Here is a 27,433-nt window from a genome sequence, read left to right on the forward strand (position 1 = left end):
TCCTAATGCTATCCCATCCCCCCTACCCCCTCCCCACAATAGGACCTGGTGTGTGATGTTCCCCTTCCTGTATCCAAGTGATCTCATTGTTCAATTCCCACCTATGAGTGAGAACATGCAGTATTTGGTTTTCTGTTCTTGGGATAGTTTGCTAAGAATGATGGTTTCCAGCTGCATCCATGTCCCTACAAAGCACATGAACTCATCCTTCTTTATGGCTGCATAGTACTCCATGGTGTATATGTGCCACATTTTCTTAATCCAGGTTGTCACTGATGGACATTTGGGTTGATTCCAAGTCTTTGCTATTGTGAATAGTGCCGCAACAAACATACGTGTGCATGTGTCTTTATAACAGCATGATTTATAATCCTTTGGGTATATACCCAGTAATGGGATGGCTGGGTCATATGGTATTTCTAGTTCTAGATCCTTGAGGAATCGCCACACTGTTTTCCATAATGGTTGAACTAGTTTACAGTCCCACCAACAGTGTAAAAGTGTTCCTATTTCTCCACATCCTCCCCAGCACCTGTTGTTTCCTGATTTTTTAATGACTGCCATTCTAACTGGTGTGAGATGGTATCTCATTGCAGTTTTGATTTGCATTTCTCTGATGGCCAGTGATGATGAGCATTTTTTCATGTGTCTGTTGGCTGCATAAATGTCTTCTTTTGAGAAGTGTCTGTTCATATCCTTTGCCCACTTTTTGATGGGGTTGCTTGTTTTTTTCTTGTAAATTTGATTGAGTTCTTTGTAGGTTCTGGATATTAGCCCTTTGTCAGATGAGTAGATTGCAAACATTTTCTCCCATTCTGTAGGTTGCCTGTTCACTCTGATGGTAATTTCTTTTGCTGTGCAGAAGCTCTTTAGTTTAATTAGATCCCATTTGTCAATTTTGGCTTTTGTTGCCATTGCTTTTGGTGTTTTAGACATGAAGTCCTTGCTCATGCCTATGTCCTGAATGGTATTACCTAGGTTTTCTTCTAGGGTTTTTATGGTTTTAGGTCTAACATTTAAGTCTCTAATCCATCTTGAATTAATTTTCGTATAAGGAGTAAGGAAAGGATCCAGTTTCAGCTTTTTACTTATGGCTAGCCAATTTTCCCAGCACCATTTATTAAATAGGGAATCCTTTCCCCATTTCTTGTTTGTCAGGTTTGTCAAAGATCAGATGGCTGTAGATGTGTGGTATTATTTCTGAGGGCTCTGTTCTGTTCCACTGGTCTATCTCTCTGTTTTGGTACCAGTACCATGCTGTTTTGGTTACTGTAGCCTTGTAGTATAGTTTGAAGTCAGGTAGCGTGATGCCTCCAGCTTTGTTCTTTTGGCTTAGGATTGTCTTCGCAATGCAGGGTCTTTTTTGGTTCCATATGAATTTCAAAGCAGTTTTTTCCAATTCTGTGAAGAAAGTCATTGGTAGCTTAATGGGGACAGCATTGAATCTATAAATTACCTTGGGCAGTATGGCCATTTTCACAATATTGATTCTTCCTATCCATGAGCATGGTATGTTCTTCCATTTGTTTGTGTACTCTTCTGTTTCACTAAGCAGTGGTTTGTAGTTCTCCTTGAAGAGGTCCTTTACATCCCTTGTAAGTTGGATTCCTAAGTATTTTATTCTCTTTGAAGCTGTTGTGAATGGGAGTTCATTCATGATTTGGCTCTCTGTTTGTCTGTTATTGGTGTATAAGAATGCTGTGATTTTTTGCACATTGATTTTGTATCCTGAGACTTTGCTGAAGTTGCTTATCAGCTTAAGGAGATTTTGGGTTGAGACAACGGGATTTTCTAAATATACAATCATGTCATCTGCAAACAGGGACAATTTGACTTCTTCTTTTCCTAACTGAATACCCTTGATTTCTTTCTCTTGCCTGACTGCCCTAGCCAGAACTTCCAACATTATGTTGAATAGGAGTGGGGAGAGAGGGCATCCCTGTCTTGTGCCAGTTTTCAAAGGGAATGCTTCCAGTTTTTGCCCATTCAGTATGATATTGACTGTGGATTTGTCATAAATAGCTCTTATTATTTTGAGATATGTTCCCTCAATACCGAATGCATTGAGAGTTTTTAGCATGAAGGGCTGTTGAATTTTGTCAAAGGCCTTTTCTGCATCTATTGAGATAATCATGTGGTTTTTGTCTTTGGTTCTGTTTATATGCTGGATTACGTTTATTGATTTCCGTATGTTGAACCAGCCTTGCATCCCAGGGATGAAGCCCACTTGATCATGGTGGATAAGCTTTTTGATATGCTGCTGGATTTGGTTTGCCAGTATTTTATTGAGGATTTTTGCATCAATGTTCATCAGGGATATTGGTCTAAAATTCTCTTTTTTTGTTGTACCTCTGCCAGGCTTTGGTATCAGGATGATGTTGGCCTCGTAAAATGAATTAGGGAGGATTCCCTCTTTTTCTATTGATTGGAATAGTTTCAGAAGGAATGGTACCAACTCCTCCTTGTACCTCTGGTAGAGTTTGGCTGTGAGTCCGTCTGGTCCTGGACTTGTTTTGGTTGGTAGGCTAGTAATTATTGCCTCAATTTCAAACTCTTGCTATTGGTCTATTCAGGGATTCAACTTCTTCCTGGTTTAGTCTTGGGAGAGTGTAAGTGTCCAGGAAATTATCTATTTCTTCTAGGTTTTCTAGTTTATTTGCGCAGAGGTGTTTACAGTATTCTGTGATGGTAGTTTGTATTTCTGTGGGGTCAGTGGTAATATCCCCTTTATCATTTTTTATTGCGTCTATTTGATTCTTCTCTCTTTTCTTCTTTATTAGTCTTGCTAGTGGTCAATTAATTTTGCTGACCTTTTCAAAAAATCAGCTCCTGGATTCATTGATTTTTTGGAGGGTTTTTTGTGTCTCTATCTCCTTCAGTTCTGCCTTGATCTTAGTTATTTCTTGCCTTCTGCTAGCTTTTGAATGTGTTTGCTCTTGCTTCTCTAGTTCTTTTAATCATGATGTTAGGGTGTCAATTTTAGATCTTCCCTGCTTTCTCTTGTGGGCATTTAGTGCTATAAATTTCCCTCTACACACTGCTTTAAATGTGTCCCAGAGATTCTGGTATGTTGTATCTTTGTTCTCATTGGTTTCAAAGAACATCTTTATTTCTGCCTTCATTTTGTTATGTATCCAGTAGTCATTCAGGAGCAGGTCATTCAGTTTCCATGTAGTTGAGCAGTTCTGATTGAGTTTCTTAGTACTGAGTTCTAGTTTGATTGCACTGTGGTCTGGGAGACAGTTTGTTATAATTTCTGTTCTTTTACATTTGCTGAGGAATGCTTTGCTTCCAACTATGTGGTCAGTTTTGGAATAAGTGTAACATGGTGCTGAGAAGAATGTATATTCTGTTGATTTGGAGTGGAGAGTTCTGTAGATGTCTATTAGGTCCACTTGGTGCAGAGTTGAGTTCAATTCCTGGGTATCCTTGTTAACTTTCTGTCTCGCTGATCTGTCTAATGTTGACAGTGAGGTGTTGAAGTCTCCCATTATTACTGTATGGGAGTCTAAGTCTCTTTGTAAGTCTCTAAGGACATGCTTTATGAATCTGGGTGCTCCTGTATTGGGTGCATATATATTTAGGATAGTTAGCTCTTCCTGACGAATTGATCCCTTTACCATTATGTAATGGCCTTGTCTCTTTTTATCTTGGATGGCTTAAAGTCTGTTTTATCAGATACTAGGATTGCAACCCCTGCTTTTTTTTTTTTTTTTTTCATTTGCTTGGTAAATCTTCCTCCAACCCTTTATTTTGAGCCTATGTGTGTCTCTGCATGTGAGATGGGTCTCCCGAATACAGCAAACTGATGGGTCTTGACTCTTTATCCAGTTTGCCAGTCTGTGTCTTTTAATTGGACCATTTAGTCTATTTACATTTAAGGTTAATATTGTTATGTGTGAACTTGATCCTGTCATTATGATATTAGCTGGTTATTTTGCTCACTAGTTGATGTAGTTTCTTCCTAGCATCGATGGACTTTACATTTTAGCATGTTTTTGCAATGGCTGATACCTGTTGTTCCTTTCCATGTTTAATGCTTCCTTCAGGATCTCTTGTAGGGCAGGCCTGGTGGTGACAAAATCTCTAAGCATTTGTTTGTCTGTAAAGGATTTTATTTCTCCTTCACTTATGAAACTTAGTTTGGCTGGATATGAAATTCTGGGTTTAAAATTCTTTTCTTTGAGAATGTTGAATATTGGCCCCCACTCTATTCTGGCTTGTAGAGTTTCTGCCGAGAGACCTGCTGTTAGTCTGATGGGCTTCCCTTTGTGGGTAACCCGACCTTTCTCTCTGGCTGCCCTTAACATTTTTTCCTTCATTTCAACTTTGGTGAATCTGACAATTATGTGTCTTGGAGTTACTCTTCTCGAGGAGTATCTTTGTGGTGTTCTCTGTATTTCCTGAATTTGAATGTTGGCCTGCCTTACTAGGTTGGGGAAGTTCTCCTGGATATCCTGCAGAGTGTTTTCCAACTTGGTTCCATTTTCCCCATCACTTTCAGGCACACCAATTAGACGTAGATTTGATCTTTTCATGTAATCCCATATTTCTTGGAGGCTTTGTTCATTTCTTCTTACTCTTTTTCTCTACACTTCTCTTCTTGCTTCATTTCATTCATTTGATCTTCAATCGCTGATACTTTTTCTTCCAGTTGATCAAGTCAGTTACTGAAGCTTGTGCATTTGTCACGTTGTTCTCGTGTTATGGTTTTCATCTCTATCAGTTCTTTTAAAGTCTTCTCTACATTGGTTATTTTAGTTAGCCATTCGTCAAATCTTTTTTCAAGGTTTTTAGTTTCTTTGCACTGGTTACATAGTTCCTCCTTTAGCTCTGAGAAGTTTGATCGTCTGAAGCCTTCTTCTCTCAACTTGTCAAAGTCATTCTCCGTGCAGCTTTGTTCCGTTGCTGGCGATGAGCTGCGTTCCTTTGGAGGGGGAGATGCGCTCTGATTTTTTGAATTTCCAGCTTTTCTGCACTGCTTTTTCCCCATCTTTGTGGTTTTATCTACCTTTGGTCTTTGATGATGGTGATGTACTGAAGGGGTTTTGATGTGGGTTTCCTTTCTGTTTGTTAGTTTTCCTTCTAACAGTCAGGACCCTCAGCTGCAGGTCTGCTGGAGTTTGCTTGAGGTCCACTCCAGACCCTGTTTGCCTGGGTATCAGCAGCGGAGGCTAGAGAAGATAGAATATTGCTGAACAGCAAGTGTTGCTGTCTGATTCTTGCTCTGGAAGCTTCATCTCAAGGGTGTACCCAGCTGTGTGAGGTGTGAGGTGTCAGTCTGCACCTAGTGGGGGATGTCTCCCAGTTAGGCTACTCAGGGGTCAGGGACCCACTTGAGCAGGCAGTCTGTCTGTTCTCAGATCTCAACCTCCGTGCTGGGAGATCCACTGCTCTCTTCAAAGCTGTCAGACAGGGACGTTTACCTCTGCTGAGGTTTCTGCTGCTTTTTGTTTAGCTATGCCCTGTCCTCAGAGGTGGACTCTACAGAGGCAGGCAGGCCTCCTTGACCTGTGGTGGGCTCCACCCAATTCGAGCTTCCCAGAGGCTTTGTTTACCTACTTAAGCCTCAGAAATGGTGGGCACCCCTCCGCCAGCCTCACTGCGGCCTTGCAGTTAGATCTCAGACTGCTGTGCTAGCAATGAGGGAGGCTCCGTGGGCATGGGACCCTCTAGGCCAGGTGTAGGATATAATCTCCTAGTGTGCCATTTGCTAAGACCCTTGGTAAAGCACAGTATTAGGGTGGGAGTTACCTGATTTTCCATGTGTTGTGTGTCTCAATTTCCTTTGGCTAGGAAAAGGAATTCCCTTCCCCCTTGCACTTCCCAGGTGACGTGATGCCTCGCCCTGCTTCAGCTCTCGCTGGTCGGGCTGCACCCACAGACCAGCACCAACTGTCCGACATGCCCCAGTTAGATGAACCCGGTACCTCAGTTGAAAATGCAGAAATCACCCGTCTTCTGTATCGCTCACGCTGCGAGCTAGAGGCTGGAGCTGTTCCTATTTGGCCATCTTGGGCACGCCCCTTCAAAATCATAATTATTTTTAAGAGAAACCTATAACTATTGACCTACAAGGGTATCGGTGATGTAATGGTACGTGGGGAAGAAACTAGTTATAGGAAAGCAACGTTTCCATTATTAGGAAAGAGAAACAAAAAAACCCGAGTTGGAGTGTATATCTGTGCATACATGTATTTGTCTATCTAAACGTTCATGGAGATACAGCATAATGGGAGGATACAAACCCAGCTTTTATGTCAGATAGGAAGGAGAAGGGTGAGGCAACTTATTAATATTTTCTTCATATCAACTTCGCGTCATTTTACTAGTGAAAATATGAATATATTAATTTTATAACTAAAACAATTAATATAGAAAATGAAATAGCATGCTCCAAGGAAAGACTGCCCAGATTTAAATCCCAGCTTTTCATGTACTAGCTTACATTGCTTAACTTCTCTGTCCCTCAATTTCCTCCTCACTGTAAAGGGGACCATAATGATGTCTACATCCCAGGGCTGTCACGAGTGAGATCATCCAACCAAGCACTTTGTACAATGTCTGGCATATTATACCACATAGAATACCTTAATAAATGTTGTTATAGAAAAAAAACTTAAGCTTCTGTTACGAGCTGAACATCTCCCCCAAAAATTCACATGTTGAAACCCTACCCCCTAATGTGATGGTGTTAGGAAGTGGGGTCTCCGGAAGGTTATTAGGATTAGATGACAACATGAAGGTGGAGCCCTCATGAATGGGATTAGTGTCCTGATGAAGGGTGCAGAGAGAGCTTGCCCCTCCACCATGTGAGGCTGCAGCCAGAAGACAGCTGTCTATGAACCAGGAAGTGGCCCTCTACAGATGCTGAATTGTCTGGCACCTTAATCTTGGACTTCCCAGCCTCCATAGTTGTGAGAGATACATTTGTGTTGTTTAAGCCACTGAGTCTATGGTATTTTGTTATAGCAGCACAAAGATAGCCACTGAGAACCAATCTTCCATGTCTAGCTAACCTTACCTCCTCCCACAAAAAAAAAAAAAAGAACCCGAACCTGACTTCCACTCTCTGCATAGCAGTGTGACACCCCGCAGTGGCCTCTCCAGAAGCTTGTGCATGCCATGGCTTCCAGGCAGCCAGCACAGCACTGTGGGCGGTCAGGGCCCTTCATCACTTCCTTCAGCCCCAACATGGGTCAATGCTGTCCTGCTCTCAAGTGACAACTTCCAGGCAATGAAGTGCCTGGGATCTCCTGGGAAGGGATGTCCCATAAACAAAAATAGTTACAATAATTACATGACTTCGGCCCTACTCAGCAATTGGCACCTCTGCAGAAGTTCACATGGTAGACGAGGATTTTGTCCTGACTCTGTGCCTGCTGGGGAGACAGGCACTGGAGCTAATTAGAATGATAAATGACCCACGCCCTGTCCAACATGTGCTGAGCCAACCGTCTAGGTCCAGGGGACAGGCTCTGCACTCTGCTCCCTGCAACGGGTGTGGTAGCATGGAGAGGCAGGACCCAGTCCCTTCTGTTTGGATCCTTTCTCCAGGAGAAGGATGGGGGAAAGTCTTCATGGGCTTTACTGAGGATAACTTTGCTTTTGATCTTGATAAACAATAAAACCCAATGAAACAGGATCCAAGTCTTGCCCTTTCTTTCTCTGAAGCACATCTGGGATAATGAGAAAGTGCTAGGAAAATTAAAACCCGGAAACTCACTATTCACTCTATTTACCATTCACCAAAGAACAGAATTCAAAGGCAGGTAAATAATTTCTTCTAACCAATGGGATGCTGTTTCCCTGAAAACTCTTCTCTGGTGCAGAGATCCTACTGCAGACTGAAACATGTCCTCCCAAATTTCATATGTGGAAGCCCTAACCCCCAGTACCTCAGAATGGGACAGTAAGTATTTGGAGACAGAGTCTTTAGAGAGGCAACTAGGTTAAATGTGGTCATTAGGGTGGGTCCTATTACGCCAAAACCCTATTAACCTCAGTAGGGAGGGTACCAGATTCAAGAGTCTGAAGAAGAGACCCAGAACTAGCAAAGGAGACATGGGGTTTTATTGGGGCCCTCCATACAGGGGAGAGAGTCCAGTGGTGGCAAGCTGGACAAGAGAACGCCGTCTTACATACAGAAATGGTCCAGTGGCGACGGGCTGGACAAAATATCCACCCTCCTACAGTGCAGTGGCAATGGGCTAGACAACACATCCACCTTCCTACAGTCCAGTAGGTGGTGGGCCAGACAAGATAACCACAAGGCCCAGTGGCAGCAGGGTGGGCAAGAAAACCACAACCTCCTGTAAACATCATGCAGCTTATAAAACATTTTCACTTAACACTCTCTCCTAATGATCCCCACACGGCAACCTTCATTCAACCCAAAGCTCAGGGCCCCAATCCTCTGCATAGTTCATGTCCCTGACAAGTGGGACAGGTAGGGGGTGAGGGGCTCAGATTTTTATCATAGATAAGGTATGAAACTCTAGGTTGGCCACACACAGGTTCCCCAGCTTGGAACACACTTTCAGATGCATCTGCCATATAGGGCCATTCTAAAGGTATGCTTAAATTATTGCTGTCAGATGGATTTATCCTACAGACCCTAACCTGGTATGACTAGTGTCCTAAAAGAAGAGGAAATCAGGAAACAGACACACAGAGGAATGATCATGTGGAGACAGTGAGAAGGTGGCCATCCACAAGCCAAGCGGAGAACTTTCAGAAGGAACCAGCCCTGCCGACACCTTGATCTAGTACTTCCAGCCTCCAGACCTGTGAGATGAATGCCTGTGGCTAAGGCCACCCGGCTGCTGTGTTATGGCAGCCCTGGCTGACACTCAGCTGCCAAAGGGCCAGGAGAAGGGGGTACAGTGTCCTCTGAAGGTTCTTTCTCTCAAGACATCAGTTTCAACAGTCTCTTGAGGTTGAAACGATGCCTTTGGTCAAAACCTCTTAGCCCATTTTTTACTTGAAGGGTGAGAATCAGTGGAGAAGAGATGGTAGTCAGACTACAGAAGAGAATGGGGCCTGTCCGCATGAGGACAACAGTGGATCCTGAGAATGGATATGCCCGGGAATGTCCAGGGATAGCGCCAAGCTTGCTCTGAAAAACTCAAAGACGTGGAAATATTCTGGGAAAAGTAGGGAAACGTCTTTAATCCCTAAGCATGGAAACACAAGGACTATTAGAAAGGGCAGGGATTTGGGGTGAATCCAGACCCTGCACTTACTAAGTGACCTCATAGCCCTCCAAGTCTCATCTCCCCATCTCCACATCACAGCAGTGTGGTAAGAACAAGTGAAACACTTGTAAAGCACGTAGCACATGGAAAGCATGTAGTAGTCATCATGGAGTTTGTTCCACTCATTCACTCATTCATTCGTTCCATCAGCAAAGCATTACTGGCTATGTGCTGCGCTGGCTGTAGGCAGAGTTCTGCACAGTGAACAAGATTCACAGTTAGTGCCCTTACTCATCTTCTGGTCTGCTAAGGAAAGCATGCTTTTTACAAATTATTATACCTTCTGAATTCCGCCTACACCCATCTTCCTTTTAAAGTCCAGAATATGTGTGCTTGAAATACATTATCAATAACTCAGAATGACCCAACATTGGCAATTAGTATCACCACTATCAAAAAACATGCGAAGTACCCAACAGCATGTATTAAAGTCTAGCTCACGCAGAGAATTCTACAGTTTCTCTCAGAAGACGTATAGTTTGTCATTTATCAGTACATCCTGCCTGAGTGGCTCCTTTATTTGGTTCCCACCAGGACACCAGTGGCACTGGTGCTACCTTATGCTGGTGTGCTGAGTGGTAACAGCAGTGATGTCACCACTGAAAGGCCACAATAGCAGAGCTGTTCTTGCTGCGTGTTCCCCGCCTACCTCCTTGTGCTATAATCGGTGATCATTGTCCTCCAGAATCTCATCACTGCTTTGACCATTTGGCTGATACAGAAAGGAAACAGGATGGCTTTTCTATCCCTTTATAATAATGGCACTTTGCATTTGTATAGCACATTTAACTTATTCAGTGCATTTTCTTGTCTACTGCCGGGTCTTATCCTAATGAAACAAAACTCCATGAGTTGTGTAATTGTCTGTGCCACAGAGACAGCTTAGAAATCAGAGCCAGTGAAACTCAGTTCTGGAGGAGGACCAATGCCCCAAATTGCTTAAGGAATAACAAGTCCCATAGAAGTTACAAATGGAGCCAGCATGATAACTTGGCAACGCAGCTTTTCCGTGGGGAGAAGATATGTCTGGAGCATGCGAATTAATTCAGCACAAGCTGGGAGCTCAGAGGAATTCTCTCTTATTGTCCCCACCTAGGTACAGGCTGGCGCAGTTTTACCTTTAGAGAGGGGCTGTAGGAGTTGGAAAGAGTGAGAGGCAGAGACTGGATGCTACTGAGAATAAGAGGCTATTAGGATTTGTAAGATTGGCCCATTTTGTGGCCCAGAAACAGGACCCAGAAATGTTTCTTGCTTCTTCAGCAATTTGGAAAAGGGCAAAAATGAGTGGCTGGAAGGGTGAGCATTCTGGGGGCTGAAAACCAGAATCTTTACTTCTCATCACATTCTGGAAAATGAAGCATCTGGAAGCAGAGTTCCCACCACGAAAAACACGTGGCTCGTGGATTACTTGCAATGAGTCATCCCGCTGGGCTGACCATCTCCCTGGAATTTGCGAAGTAACTCCTTCAGTCCACTTGGGCACCTGTTGGCAAATCATTGCTTTTACTCTGCAACCATTTGGAAAATTATGGCTCTCTAAATCATATCTTCAAGAACAGGGAAAGTGAAAATGCCTCCCCACCTGCACTATTCTCCCACTCAGTGATCCTCAGCTTGGCTACACATTAGAATCATCTGGAGAGCTGTTAAAAGAACAAGTGCCAAGCTGCACTTCAGAAAGTCTGGGGGGTGGGACCCAGGCAACAGGATGTTTTAACCTCCGCAAGCAATTTCAGCGTACAGCCAAGGTCGAAAGCCAGCGCTCTAACTACGTCCATTACAATGCTCACCCACTGGGCACTGAGGGTGCTCTGACGTGACAAGCACGTCACACCTGTCACGGCCTTTCTCTGGTCTTCTCCACATGCCTTTATCCCATGCTCAGCAGTGAGAATTCCGGCTCACACATTATGAAAATCATAGCCCATGGTATTTGTGGTTGCCAGTCTCATGTGAACTAATCCTTGCTGCTAGCTAACATGAATCTGACCCCATGCTAAGTAATGTAGCAGTTGCAGAAACCAGAAGGACAGGATCCTTGTCTCCAAGAATACAACTGTGTAAGATACATGTACAGGCAACTACCATATAAGGTTTTAGGTGATCAGGGCTTTGAGGGACTCTCAGGCAGGAATGCAGAGAAAAAGCAAGATTTCTTTTAGCTGTACTGAGCATGTCTTCACAACTGACACACTACACACACACCCACAATTTATCCCCTTCAGCACATAACAACCGACTACGTACATGGTAGGTGCTAAATGAATTCCAGTTGAATGAATGAATAAATTCAGATTGGTACCTATTGGGTTGTTCCATAAAGCCAACACCCAGCACTTCTCAGCTCCCCACAACCCACACCATGCCCAGCCTCCTCCAGGATCCGTTTAATATCATTCAATCTGTGACACCTCTTCTTGCTCCTCTCCCACCTCACATTCCTGCCCTTAGTTTTCCAGAGTGCACATCAGGGCTGCACGTCCTGCACAGGTTGCTCTACTGACTGACATCCCTCGTGACACAGAGATCTGCAGCTGTCCTCCAATGTCCTCACTCCCATTTCTCTGGAATAAAATCCCTGATGCTGAGCTGAGCACATAGCCCCACACAATCAAGACTAGATTATGCCATTTGCCTAAGATCTGGCCAAAGAGTTAAGGGGGAGTGGTGTGTGTGACTTCTGGGTCACTTTCTTCAAGGAAATGACCCTTTTCCTCTTGCCTCCTCCATTCTGCTACTTGAAAGAAGGTCATGATGTGACGTCCTCACGGTCCACATGGACAAGGAAATTCCCTAAAAATGACAGAGCTCCAAAGACGGGAGGAGCCTGGGTCTCTAGACAGCTTTGTGAGGCCGAGTCCCACCCACCCCATGCCAGCCTGGACAGGCCTCCCAAGGCCGAGTGAGCCCCATCGTGCTTCAGTCACGTTATAGTGGGTCTCTGTTACTCGCAGCCCCAAACCCATATCCCAATTTGCTTTCCTGACTCTCGCACATCCTACAATCCCAGAGTTCCTTGTTACGTTAATGACAGGAGAAGGATATTATGAAAACCCAAATTGTTTCTGTCAGAACAATCAATGATTTGGTGACTTCTCATAGCAAAACTCCCAAGAGTCCATAAATCTTTATTGCTGAGAAGGTCAGGCTGTGAGAATCTGCTCTGCCTCTGCCGATGAATGCAGTAAGGGGACCAGCCTACTTTCATCTGGTCCACATGGTCTGTGGAGACTACGGGAGAGCCTAAGTGATCATCATTCTTTTCGCTGGCCCTGCAGAGACTGGCCCCTAGGGTAGTGGTAACAAGCTCTGTAAAGTTATGGAAAATAACTGACTCCTATGAATGTGAGGAATTGGAAGCAGCAAGGGTCGAAGACTGTGAACATGGACTCGGGGACCAGACCTATGAGCTGGGTGACCTTGAACAAGGTACTAACCATCTGGTGAGCAGATAATTTCACCCAACTCACAAGGTTGCTATGAAGGTTCAGTTCACAGCAGTTCCAGGCCTCTCTGTAAACCTACTGAACCTGAACTTACCAGTATTGAGGGGAGTGCATTAGTTAGGGCTCTCCAGGAAAACAGAACCAACAGGGTGTGTGTGTATGTATGTGTGTGTGCACATGTGTGTGTGTGTATGTGTGTGTTTAGAGAGAGAGAGAGAGAGATTTTAAGGAATAGGCTCATGCAACTGTAGAGATTTGGTAAGTTCAAAATCTGTAGAGTGGGCTGGCAGGCCGGAGACCCAGGGAACAGTCAATGTTGCCGTTGAGGTCTGAAAGTCGACTGCTGGCCAAATCCCCTCTTGCTCAGGAGAGCTGGGTCTTTCTGCTCTAGTAAGGCCTTCAACTGATTGAGTGAGGCCCACCCACAGAAGGGATGATAATGTGCTTTACTCAAAGTCCAATTTATTTCTTTAATTTTATGTCAATAGTTTTTGGGGAACAAGTGGTGCTTGGTTACATGGATAAGTTCTTTAGTGGTGATTTCTGAGATTTTGGTGCACACATCACCTGAGCAGTGTACACTGTACCCAATGTGTAGTCTTTTATTCCTCAGCCCCCTCCCATTCTTCCCCCAAAATCCCCAAAGCCCATTATATCATTTTTATGCCTTTGCATCCTCATAGCTTAGCTCTCACTTATAAGTGAGAACATATGATATTTGGATTTCCATTCCTGAGTTTCTTCACTTAGAATAATGGCCTCCAGTTCCAGCCAAGTTGCCGCAAAGGCCATTATTTCATTCCGTTTCATGGCTGAGTAGTATTCCATGGTGCATACATGCCACATTTTCTTTCCACTCATTGGCTGATGGGCATTTAGGTTGGTTCCATAATTCTGTAATTACAAATTATGCTGCTATAAACGCATGTGCATGTGTCTTTTTCATATAATGAAAGTCCGATTTAAATGTTAATCTCATCCAAAAAATACACCCTCACAGAAACAACCAGAACAATGTTAGATCACATATCTGGGCACCATGACCTAGCCAAGGTGACAGATAAAACTAACTATCCTGGGTGGATAGGAACCTGCCTTTCAGAGTCGTATGTTTAATCATCGATCCAGATTCAATGTGAGGCACAGCCAGGTTTAGGGACCCTCTCAGTGATGCATCCTAAGGTCCCTGATGATTTTAGGGTTTCTCCTCCTGCTGCCATGAGGGCTGCTGGACTTCTTTACTTTTTGAAACTGGTTGTGACGGCCCCACATTCATCTCAAAAGCAACCTTCTGTTGTGTCTCAGGCAAGGAAGGTGTTCTCTCTACACACAGCCAGGACATAGCAAGTTGTGGAAATGCTCCTCAAGTCCAGGGCTCAGATCATCCTGGGCTGTTTGCAAAGGAGCTGGCAGCTTGTAACATCTGTCTACTGTCAACTTCTCTGGGTGGAAGCTCTTCTCCCTCCCCTCTCCTCCTCCACAGATCCAGTTCTCCAGACCCTGGGGAGCCATCCTGGCACTGCTTAGGAATCACCAGAACATCTACCAAATACTCAAGTCACCAAATATTTCCCACAGTGTTTCTCTACCGTGGCCCCTCCACGGGGCATTTTCAAAATACAGATGACTGGAGCCTCCCAAGAACTCCCAGAGCAGAACTTCTAGAAGTGATTCTTAAGCAGATATATGTTGAAACATCTCCAGAGGCGCTCTTGATAAGCAAAAAAAAATTAGAAACCATCAGTTCCATTAATGACGAATACTGGAGACCAGCAGACTCTAACATTTGCTACTTCCTGATAGGATCCTAGCATAGGAATTTTCACAATCAAGGCAGCAAGGTCTCACTGAAGAATATCCACATCCTTTGCCCTTAACTTTGTAGCGCCTCCACGCTGACCAAAGCTTGAAAACGTGCTTGCACATTTCCACTTCTCTTGCTTCTCTATGACACCAGGAGAATAAGCCTCAGGTGGTCACTGGAGGATGAGATGTGGCTGAGGCTGACTGAGATGAGCTAATGGCCTGCAGCCCACCAGATACAAGAATGAGGTCCAGCCAAGACCAGAAGAACATCCCCTGTGCCCAAGTGCAGCCAAGATCAACAGAACTGACCACATGACCCATGGACTCATGAGAAATAAATGGTGTTTGCTGTAAACTGGTTCGATACCTTATTATCAGGACAATAGAGAACTAATAAGGATAGGGCCAACCAGCTACCCAGATCCCCAGTGAAAAGCCAGTGCCCATGTGTTAGGGATTTGTTTGTAAAGTCCTTCAGTTTGCCTGCTGCGGCCCTACGGGAGGAGTGAGGTGAGGACATGTCCCCTCCAACTTCTGGTTCAGCATAGCACCACTGTTTACACATCAAGGAAAATGTTCCTTCTTTCCCTCTGGCTAACAAGGAGTTTGCCACGGAAAGTGTCTGAATATAAATTATGCACGAGACACGGGTTTCTGAACTAGTTACAACTTTTGTTCCAGGATATTTTTACTTTTCTTCAAATATTCCCTCCAGGGGTGAATTACCCTACAAAGAAGTTAAATGAAATTAGAAAAAGAGCCTTAAAAGAATCCACTTGGACCCATCGATAGTGAGCCAAGCATCTTATAGGCTCTCTGAGGCACTATGTGGTTTCAGTATCCATAGCTTCCCTTTAAAATAGCTGAGCCATGTTACTGTAGCGGTGGTCCTTAAGGGGCATGTTTTGAAAAGAAGCAACAATCTCCCCTATAATGTGGTGATTAGAAATGTGGACTCTGGTCACATGGGCTTGCCTTCAAATCCCAGCTCTACCACTTAAGAAACAGGAGACTCTCGGATATATACTTAATCTCTCTAAGCCTCAATTTCCTTTTCTGTTAAGTGTGGCTTTTAATAATGACTACTTCATAGGGTTGTTGTGAGATTAAAGGAGTTAACACTTTTAAAGGCATAGAGTAGTCGGCATCACTATTTCCATGCTTTAGAAATCCCCCCAAGAAACGGAGAATTCTGATCTGGAAAACTTCTACATCAACGATGGTCTCTCTAAGGCACTCCACACAACTGCCTCGGAGTTTATGTGTCCCTTTTCACTGTCCCTTTCATGTCCCTCAATTAAAATATGCCATTCCCTCCAGAGCCCTGTAGGAAGAACCATATTGATAGCTAAAAAGAACTGAAATCCAATCAATCCCTTGCGGCGAGGAGTGCCAGTAATTAGGAGAAAAAAAAAGGCAACATCTTCTCCATTCCTCCCAGTTGTTGTTTATTTAGAGACAGGGTCTCACACTGACCCAGGCTGGAGTGCAGTGGCACGACCTTGGCTCACTGCAGTCTGAACCTCCTGGACTCAAGTGATCCTCCCACCTCCCCCTCCCACTCCTGAGCAGCTGGGACTACAGGTATGCACCACCACGCCTGGCTAATTTTATTTTATTTTTATTTATTTATTTTTTGTAGAGATGGGGGTCTCACTATGTTACCCACACTGATCACAACCTCCTGGGCTCAAGCAATCCTCCTGCTTCCCAAAGCGCTGGGATTACAGGCAAGAGCCACTGCACCCAGCCCTTCCTGGTTGTTAGCACATGACAAATACTGTGCACCAAAGCAACATGGGTCTTTCCCTAAGTTCTGGTTTATAAATGTACTTAGTAGCCCCCACTTAGGTCAAAGAAATTTGAACAAAGCTTGAACCATCTATGTGTAAATGTGTAGAGTGAACAAATGGCTGAACTCTGGCAAAGAATAACATCACTTTAAGAAAAAAGTTTTCCCCTTATAGAAGTGCCACATGCTTATGGTATCAATGAGATACCAGGAGCTAAGATACGCTGCCCAATGAGAGAATGAAAATAATCCGTCCACTACAGCTTTTTATATCCACGCATGTCAGGAATGTTGCCATAAGAATATTATGTAACAAATCATTCCAAAATACAGTGCCTTAAAACAATAACCATTTATACTTGCTCACACATCTAAAGGATGGTTGGCAGTCACTGGCTCTAGCAGGCTTGGCCTTGAGATACAGGTGGGCTCAGGTAGGTTCCCCATGCCTCTCATCCTCCTTGAACTAGTGGATTGGTCTTGTCAATGACAGAATTTCAGAAGGGAGAACAGAAATGTCCAATGACTCTCACAGCCTGGACACACACTCCCACGCCTGCCCACTTTGCAGTGAACAAATCCACCCGACAGAGCCAAGTATCAGTGGGGAGAGGAAATATACTCGGCTTATAGGAGGAAGAACAGCAAAATCATAATGCAAAGGTCACGGAGACCAGGCTCAGTTGCTTCAGGGGCCTGTGACCTGTGCAGCTGCACAAGGCCTTGTGCTGGGAAGAGCCCCACCTTTGGTTGAATGTTTGCCATCAGTTTCCGACATGGAGCCTCACATTGCCATTTTTCACAAGGCCCTGCCAATTATGTAGACAGTCCTGGAGAGAGGGGAGGGTAAGGAAGCATTAATAATAATGCAATATCCTCATTTAACAAGACTGACTTTTCACTGCGAAAGTGTCATATCCACGCCCCATCTCCTCCAACCCCTGCTTTCAGAACCACATCATGGAATTTCTGCAGTGGGTTCAGGCTGCTACTGGCAGCCTCACTTCACATCATAACTCCTCCATAAGACAGAGCTGTGGCTCTGGGAAGCTTTAACAAGGAACAGACACAGGTGCCCATTAGTGGGAACAGCTATGGTCATATCACCACTACATTTCCAATACTAAACCTGGAGCACCTGCCCCTTCCCACCAGGCTCCCCAGTGAACTCAACGGCCCACTCACCCCCAAATCCTACCCACATGCCCTTCTCCTCCATGTGGTGATGAGAAAGCCCAATGAGAGAATGAAAATAATCCCCCCACTACAGCTTTTTACATCCACAAATGTCAGGGAAAACCTGCAGTGGGAACAGACAAATTCTTGGGGAAATTGGGACATGAACTGGAGAATCACAGAATTGTCAAGCCAGAAGGGACATCCCAAACTATACAACTAAATGCCCCTGACATTGGGCAGGCTCAGTCTAACTCAAAATCATCTCAGGTACAAACTTGTCTAATTTGATCTAAGGGCCTGGGTGCGGTTGCTCACTCCTGTAATCCCAGCACTTTGGGAGGCCGAGGTGGGTGGATCACCTGAGGTCAGGAGTTTGAGACCAGCCTGGCCAACATGATGTAACCTCACCTCTACTAAAAATACAAAAATCAGCCCGGCGTCGTGGCACATGCCTGTAGTCCCAGGTATTCAGGAGGCCGAGGCAGGAGAATCACATGAACCAGGGAGGCAGAGGTTGCAGTGAACCGAGATCGTGCCACTGTACTTTAGCCTGGATGACAAAGTGAGACTCTGTCTCAAAAAATGAAAAATAAAAATAAAAAAACGTAACTTGGTCTAAGGGATGTGAACATTTCACAACCAGTCCCAAAGTTTGATGACTACCACTGATGAAGCACGTTTCTCCTTATTCTCATACCAATCATTTGAGCTCACATTTAAGATAATTTCCTCGAACCACTCGCTAAACTTGCAGATGCAACAGGAGTCAGCCCCTCCCCATGAGAATCCTTTATATGCCCGAAAGCAGCAATCACACCAACCTCTGCCTTCCAGGATGCTTCCTGCTCCCAAACCTGCACTTTGTAGGGGCCCCACAGAGCTTATGATGTGCCCTGGTGGGGAGAGTTGCTCAAGAGGCAAGTGGCTCTTGCCACAAGAAAAATGAATCATGAGCACAAGTCAACACAAGAATCCTGCAGTTCAGACAATTACCCAAAGAACACATTTTCTGATAATTACAGAGCTAAAAATGGATCCACTTTGAAAATCCCTTCCTTTCTCCCAAGAAAGCTGAGGAGGTGGTTTAACAACAATCAGCTGCTGAGATGCATCACATTCTAGGATGTTTAGGAGGCTAGTTCCAAGAAATTCTTGGAAGGTGCAGTTCCCAGAAGGTGGTGCTGCTAACTAGACCCATTAACCCTCCCCGCCATCCCCAACACATGCTCACAGCTTGGGAATCAGAACTCAGAAGCCCATTCGAAATGAGAGAGACAGGAGGGAGGAGACCTAGGCCGGCCCACCTTGTGATGCTGCTCAAACACCAAACGGCACTTACCTAAGAAAACGGGAGGGGATGCTAAGCGGGGGTGCAACCAGCCAAGGATTATCTCGGCTGGCCAAGTGTGTGCTTAGTGATGTTATAAAGGGTTTTAGGTAGAATCTAAGGGTCAGGATGATAATAATAACATTTAATATGCATTGTACACTTATGGGCCAGATGTACCATATTATCTCATTTAATTCTCACACACCTGTATGAGCACGGTCCTGTTATTTTCACCCCTAGTTTACAGTCACACTGAGGCACACACTGTGAGTTACAAGGATAATAAGGAGAGAGGCAGGATTTGGAAGCAGTAGAAGTTTGCGCACTTCACCAAAACCTTCCAAATATAAAGGTCCCAGAATTGGCTGAGAGCAGATATTAGGATGGTTGAAATACAGACTACAAGGGGGCAGAGGGTATAAGCATTATGGAAGAAAATCAGACAGAAGACACTGTAGGTCAGAGATCTTCTGTGTCAATAATGAATGTAATATTGAGTTAATTTCAATTTTTAAATACAAATCTTTTTTTTTTTTTTTTTTTGAGAGACAGTTTCGCTGTTGTTGCCCAGGCTGGAGTGCAATGGCGCGATCTTGGCTCACTGCAACCTCTACCTCCTGGGTTCAAGTAATTCTCCTGCCTTAGCCTCCCGAGTAGCTGGGATTACAGGCGCCCACCACCATGCCCAGCTAATTTGTGGGGGTTTCACCATGTTGGCCAGGCTGGTCACTGACCTCAGGTGATCTGCCCACCTCGGCCTCCCAAAGTGCTGGGATTACAGGTGTGAGCCGCCATGCCTGGCCTATAAATCTTATATAAGGAATAAATGTAGTAAAATATGTAAAATTTGTACTATGTCATGGACAGTACTAAAATGAAGAAATGGAAAGATTATTGACTAAGCCAGTGTTTCCAAGAAGAAGGATTTAGATGACAGAAGTGCCAGAAAGTTGGCACTCATTCATTCACTTACTTAGTCAATACTCGCTAAGCACCTTCAATGGGCTGTGCATTGCTCTACATTCTATGTCACAACCTATGATGGTGAATGAAACAAAATTGCTGACCACCCAGAACTGGCATTGCAGTGAGAGAAGACAGACCTGCATGCCCAGGACCTAAATGCCTTTGGGAGAATAGTATTACCAACTTAAGCTAAACAACACATGAGCCACAGCCAGACCTCAAGGGCCAGACAGACAGAAGTACCTATAATTTGAAATTACATTCAGAAAGAAATTATGTTGAAATGATCCTCATTAAATTAATAAAACAAAATTGCTCAACTTTTAACAAAAGCATAAGCTTTAAACAGAAGCATAACTAAGCATTAACCAGCTTGCCCTGCAGCCCACCTCCTTATAGCCGCGTACTGCTTGAAAGTCCCATCGCCTCTGTCACGAGGTCCTAACATCTATACATAACATCTTTAACATTAAAATCCTCAAAAACCTCAAGTTTCCCATTTGAGATATTTTCTAGATCCTGATTCCATCAGGCCCACTGACACCAGCCATCTGTGGACTCCCTCCAAGGAACTGACTTAGGACAAGAATGAAGTTTCTACTTCCTTATGATTTCATCTCCCATGCCCTAATCAATCAGCAACCCCCTGTTCTTCAGCCCACTACCCACCAAAATTCCCTCTAAAATTCCAGCCCAAAACTTCTGGAGGAGGGGGATTTGAGACTCCCTCATGCCTCATTTGGCTGCCATACAATTATTAAGCTCCTTCTCTGCTGCAACTCCCATCGTCTCAGTGTATTGGTCTGTTACTGTGCAAGGGTGCAAAGCTGGTGGTCCTGGTATGAAGCTGGTGGTCCTGTAACAATGATGACATCACTGAAAACAACCTCAGGTATCCAGGGCACACAGAAGAACTAACAACCAGTTGTTAAAAGTAGATGTGCTTAGGGCAAGAGGACTGGAGGAGGAGGGAGATTCCACAAAGAAAGCAAGCAAGCTGGGCTGGGCATGGTGGCTCATCCCTGTAATTCTGTCATTTCGAGAGGCCAAGATGGGAGCATCACTTGAAGCCAGGAGTTTGAGACCAGCCTGGACAACAAAGGAAGAACCAATCTCTACAAAAAATAAAAAAGTCGGCCAGGTATGGTGGTGCATGCCTGCAGTTCCAGCTACTCAGGAGGCCGACGTGGGAAAGTCACTTGAGCCCAGGAATTCAAGGCTGCAGTGAGTTATGATTGCACCCCTGCACTCCAGCCTGGGTGGCAGAGCAAGACCCTGTCTCAAATAAATAAATAAAGTTGTAGGTACATGGCTTATTTCTGCGTTGAGTTAGTGCAGAGGTGCTGGCCACTCCAGTGCCACTCCCCGTGGGAGCAAGAAAACTGTCAGGCTGCAGAAGGTGTGATCACGCAGTCACAACACCTAAAGTCTTGAAGTCACTGGCTCATGTCCTCTGATGTCTACCTTTTCTCCCTAGTATTTTGCATGACCATGAACAACAACTGCACTTGACCTCCCAGAAGCTGCAGCAGAGGCAGAGGCATGGAAGAAAGGAGCATGTACAAATGAAAGGGGCAAAAGGCAGGAAAAGGTAGAGTATAGAGTTTCTTGGAGTAAAATGCCTCAGTTTATTGTTTAAAAAAACTTATGCAAACAATATGCAAATTTGCAAAAAGTAACACTAATTCTTGCATAGTGTGCTTACTTTCATACCCTTGGCTCTGACCTTTAAAATGTCCAGGGCTGCAAGTCTGTGGGCCACAGGACCTTGGCCATTGCCTGCTACCTGGCCAGAGTCAGTGGGTCAAGCAGTATAAAAGAATAAGCAAGGCTAAAAGGTGATGGATATGGAACATTGTTCTGTCAGAGAATACAGGACAATATATTGAGGATGGGAGAGAAAGTGGCAACTTGGAGTCTGAAAGGCAAAACTTTGATTTTGTCTTGATCCATTCTATGTCACTTAGCTGTCAAGTCTTAAAGAACAAACCAGAGACTATAGAAGCACCGGCTGGAGCAGGTTATGGGTATCCAAGATATTATCTGGAAAAATAATTTATAAATTTATGAATTCATATTGCTATTTTCCTAATCATTCTTTATTCCTTGGATCACAAATATTTTCATATATAGGTTTTATCCAAGCACATTTCCCTGCTGTATCATACAAGATATGGGATTCTAATGCACTGACTCTCTTAGAAGATACTAAAGGACAAGTAATTAGCTAGAAAAATAATTGGCTGCTTCTTTAAGCTCTCTCTCAATGAAAGGTATCATTACTAAAATACAGAAAAAAACCTTTAAAACCTTGCAAAGTATTTTCCCCTTCTATCAACGTTGGCATAACATTTTATTTCTGTCCTATTCATATAAGGCTCAAAAACTCCTTTTGGGCTGACAGGTGGCTTTCGTATGGCCTGTAGTTCATCCACTCTGTACAGAGAGGTTAGGGACGTCCTTTGGTTATTTTACCGGCAAGTTGCCGTTCTCCACATTTTGCTGCAAAAAGCACACACTTGCCTGGGAAAGAGACACAGGGGCCCCCAGCTATGGCACACAGCTATGCTAAATACCAAGCTTTAACTGTGTGTGCCCACATGCGCTTCCTGAATGAGTCTGGGGAAGCTGTAATGTGCTACCCATCCATTCAGAGCAACTCTCTGAACGACGTGACTCTGCCTTTAATAACACCCCCTCATCCCACCCATTCAGCATTCCCAGTGATGCTGACAATCAAATTGCAAAGCTGAGTGACAGGCTACAACCTCAAAGGAAACCCAGCATCTAGTTAAAAACTTCCCAAGGTCGGCAGGGAGTGTTCCTGAGACCAGCCCCAGACAGGAACAAAGGCTCTGTGGTAATAGCAGCTGGAAATGCCATCCATCATCATGCAAAGATAAAGAGCTTCCAACTCCAATCAGAGGGCACTCGCAAATATCCAGTGCTGTCCTGACACTTTGATTGATGGCCACCTCCTTTAATTAGCTCCTCTTGTCTCTGGAGGTTTCCAAAGAACTGATCACTTGCTCCCACCTCCCCCTTTCCCTGCCACCATTTGCCTTCCTGGTGGACGGGACTGGAGCAGGCACTCAGCCTCACCGGCCTCTTTCACTGTGTGCCTACCCACCACCATGTGATCCTCCATCCTCCAGCATGAAGCTGCCACACTGACCTTTCGCAGAAGGAAGCAGATGCGCTCGATGTTCCTCAGCCGTTCCCTCTATCAGGATGCACAAGAAAGAAACGAGAGGGGAGGTTAGGGGTTCTGCTAAAACAGCATGAGAAGGCCCTACAATCAGCCCCAAAAGCGGAGGCAGAACCCATCAGAGAGCCCTCATGGGCACATGGCCAGCATTCTCCCACCCAATGGCTTTTTCTAAGAGTTTCTGACTTTCTTCCCTGTACCTTGTCATGGTCATTTGCTCTTAACAGAACTCTCCCAGCAAACAGCATGGGCTCACCTTCCCTCTCAGTCCAGCATGGATTTCTGTTCTTCTATCTACAAAGTCTCTCTCAGCCTCCATGTACACATAAGGTGGTCAAACTGCCGAATGGTACCTCGTGCTAACGGAACATCCTAAAGCCTGCAGCCGGCCCTCCCAGGAGGCCTTCCCACTTGGGTCTCGAAGAGCGTATGTGCCCTCATTAGTATCTAAGGTAGACAAGTTCTCTGCCTGCTGATTTCATTTTTCTAAAGTGAGTCTACTTGGCGGAAGCAATCTCCCTACTAAATTAGACACCAGTGATGCCCCCAGGCTAAGGCTTTTTAAGAAGTTCGAGTCTATCAAGGCCTGGCTCACTGCCAAGGGAAGATGAGATGATGGCCTGTGGCTGGGCAGGTGATGATGCCCACTTCATGCACTAAATGCTATTGCCTCCCTTTTCCTTCAATGACTTTAACGATTTCCAAAGCCACACTGAACACAGCTGTGGCGTCTCCCGGTGCTTCATTACTGAGGCAATTTGGTTGCCATAGATGGAATGGTAATGAGATTCCTCGTGGATCTGGAAAGGACAGGTGGCTGGGACACTTCATTTCCCTAATTAAATCATAAATATAGTAAATATAGTGATTCCTGTGCATCCTTTAAGCCCAGAGGAAGGAGCCCACATCTGGACAAATTAGTGTCCACATGGCTGGAAAGACACACTGCATCCTCCTCACACATGTGCACATGCAAGCACACACACTTATGTGCACATACGCATGAAATGTAATGCTACAAGACACACACTAGCTCCTTTTCCAGCAAACCAGAGCCACTGAAGGACAACATCTACCATTACTTTAAAGTAATGAATGCCCTGCTGGTAAAAGGAAGGGAAAACATGAGAAACGAGGAGTAAAACAGAGCATTCCTCCTCCTTTCCATCCCACAGGGCCCAACAATATTGGGAGCTTCAGGGCATCTTAAATCCAAATGGGCCTCATGCCCTCATTGAGAGACGCATCATACGGATCAGCAGTTATTTGTGACACACAAGTCCTTCCAGGGCTGGAGTCACCAATCAGTGAAGTAGCTTTTTTAAGCCACCTGAGTCTGAAATGCTGCTCTGGGGGCTCTATAGAGGTCTAAGAGCTCGCAGAAGAATTAAAAGAGGCATCTGAAGCATTTAACTTCCTGCCAGGGAGTAACAACATAAGAACTGGGAAAATGTGTCTAGCAGTCTTCCATTTAGGGTTTTTATTTGTTTTTGTTTTTGTTTTCAATCCGAGACAAGAGTTTTCCTCATGGGGCATCTAGAGTCTTATTCTGTTCATGAACTTCATAGGGCCCAGGCTCCTTAATTAATCAGTTAGCTAATTAGAAGTGTGCCTTTAATAATAGGAGTAAAAAAAGTGAATTGAGATTTAACTTCTATGCCACCACTTCAATATTCATCCACTGTTTAATCGACAAATAGCTATGGAGCACCTACTATGTGCAAACTATATTCCTGCACTGGCCTTTCACAGAAGCTCCCTGGAGAGCATATACTAGTCCTGATTTTCTTTATTCTGTCTAAATTTCCTTATTCTTTGCCATAGTGAGATGGAAAGGGTTCCACAAAAATATTTTGTGGTTTAACCAATCACCTGCAACCCAGCATGGAATCTGCATGATGGAACTGAGCGGTAGGACAAATTCCTTCCCTAGCATTTGCCCTGGAATCAGACAAGAAAACTTTGGGTGTTCTAAGTGAGCTGCCTATTAATTTGAGCCCAAACAATTAGAAGGAAGGAAAGTAGGCTCTTGTCTTCCCTGGCATTCCTAAATGAAGGTCTCTCAGACTAGAGTCGCTCACTGCACCTGGTAGATACTGACAGACCAGGCATGTAATGTCGGTGCCAAACACAAAAACATCCAGAAAGACATGAGACCCAGAGTGAAACCTTTCAGGCCTGGCAGATCCAAATTATCCCAGATGCATGGTGAGGCTGGCAGATGGAAACAAAATGGATTTTAATAGTTATAAGTTCATGAAATACAGTAAGTGTTAAAGTGGATCTTGCAGGTTCTTTAAACTTGCATCAAAATTTGCTTTGAAAGAGTTCGGCTCTATTTCATGGAATCAAAAAATTTGACGCCAAAGTGGGCCTCAGATATTATAAAATCAGGTCTCTTAAAAGAGGCAACACACGGTAGATGGTAGGATGGCAGACTTTGGAGACAGGTAAGCCTGGGTTCAAGTCCTAGCTCCAGCACTCATGACCTATAAATCCCTGTACAAAAGAGTCCATTTAGTGGTTTATAAATTGGGTTAATGATGTTTGTCTCGCAGCATTATTGTAAGAATTACAGATTATGTATATAAAGTTCCTAGCACAAAGTAAAAACTCAAAATACAACAACAAATCCAGTAATAACTCTCTACTTTATAGAAGGGGACACTGAATCCTGGTTCTTCCATATGGTATTGTGGTACCTCCCTAAAAGCATATCCTTCTTCATGGGGCCTGCAGCTAAGGATAAGAGACCTCTTTGTCCCTGCTGAATGACGCCATAAACATTCCAGGCTAAGATGGTATCATGCTAGCAGAGCCTGTTGTTTTCTCTACAACTTCTGGCTGAAAAGGTCAACAAAGCTACTCCAAGAGGCAAAAAGTTGCCTTAGTGCTGGAAACCATGGCCTGGAAGGAACTTCAACTAAACAGAGGACCAGTGAATTTGGATTGAGAAACATACTCGAATGAACTGTGTGTGCACCACCCTTTGAACTCAGAAGAGCAGGTCTGGAGTAAGTTTGGAAAAGGCTCTGTCCACATACAGGGTTGGTCCCTGGCTCTGGGACATGGACTGCACTGACCAGGGAAACAAACAGCCAAAACACCCATTGCCACCCAGCATCCATGCAGAAGCTCCCAGTCGGAGGCACAGCCAGGGCACAGGGGAAGGGCAGCATGTAGGGCCTGCCAAGCCAGACAAGCAGGAAGACGCCAGGAGCCACGCATGCTGGGGCAGGTGGCCTTTCACATCTCGAACCCAGACCAGGACACTCAGATTGCACCAAATTCTCCAGGCAGAGGTGAGCTGACCTCAGACCCACAGAACCACCTGAGATGAATGCTTTCTGGGTGATGGATATGGTGCTAGGGACTTTGTGCATTAACCCACCCTCCACATCTCCACCTGAGAAACCTGGTGCCCAAGTGGAGAGTGCAGCACGGACATCCACTCATGGTGCTCACGTGCCTGCAAGCATGTTGGCCAACATGGAGCCTCTGTCCTTGTTTAAGGATGAGTAACCAAAACACATGAGCACCAGGCTTTGAGGACTCAAGGGCCACAGCACAGTAGACTATTCCCCTGGGTTACGGGGACAGTCACACCTGATTTGCAACATATCTCAAGACCTCAGCACACTTCAAGAATGAGAAGGCTCCTCCACAACCTTGAGCCAGGTAGAGAGGCACAGTGAGGGCGAGCATGTTCTTTACACAAATCATTCACATTCTCACCCTCCTTCCTAGGCCCTGGGTAGCCTGGGGTGACAGCACCTTCCTCTCACCAGCACCCGCTACTTACCGCATGAACAGGGTTGCACTGGTCTATGGGGCTCTTAAAATCCGTCCTTAACTCATCAAAGGCAATTATCTGAAACAGAATACAGAGATTTGAGGTGTTAGTGCACACCTGAGTCAACACACCATGTCCAAAGCTTCTGTGGATTTGCATCCAAATAATACAAGATAAAGGAAGAGGCTGTAGATGGCATGAGATTGGCCAGCACCTGGCCAGTGTTGAAGCTGGCAATAAGCACATGGGGTTGCTTACGTTCTTCTGTCTACTGTGCATGCTTAAAATTTTCCCCAGTAAGTTTTTTTTAAGTATTCTGTGCTTTATAAAGATGCAGAGAAAGTCTACTGTGCTGACGGCAGGTTGGGATTTAGAAAAAGGCACAAAAAATTGAAAACTTCAAACCACTACTTTTAGCTCCCTTCCTTCCAGGAAGGGGCTATTTATTTTTTATTTGTGTGTATTTGGGCAGAAAAGGTGATTGGAAGTGAAACAGACAGAAGTCAGGTGACAGGCAAAAGAGAAAAACAAGGCAGTAGAGTTGACAGTAATAGAAATAACCAAATCTCTAGAAGTCCACAAGCCTGGATGGTTGGCTCCTGGGCAGTCAGCATTTCAAAGTACAGTCCTTTGGACTCCGGTCCTACAGTTCATTT

General features: G+C 44.6%; 1 protein-coding gene across 1 annotated transcript in view; it reads right to left on the reverse strand.

Annotated features, from left to right (window-relative positions):
• CNIH3 (cornichon family AMPA receptor auxiliary protein 3) overlaps window positions 1-27,433 on the reverse strand; it is a 136,319-nt gene that overhangs the window by 38,326 nt on the left and 70,560 nt on the right. Inside the window, exons 2-3 of the mRNA XM_003893055.4 lie at window positions 26,787-26,855; window positions 22,952-22,999 (exon numbers count right to left, since the gene is read on the reverse strand). Coding sequence (XP_003893104.1) covers window positions 22,952-22,999; window positions 26,787-26,855 — 117 coding nt within the window. The remainder of the gene's footprint in view (window positions 1-22,951; window positions 23,000-26,786; window positions 26,856-27,433) is intronic.

Source organism: Papio anubis, chromosome 1 (assembly GCF_008728515.1).
Source record: "Papio anubis isolate 15944 chromosome 1, Panubis1.0, whole genome shotgun sequence".
In the NCBI taxonomy this organism is placed as follows: Eukaryota; Metazoa; Chordata; class Mammalia; order Primates; family Cercopithecidae; genus Papio; species Papio anubis.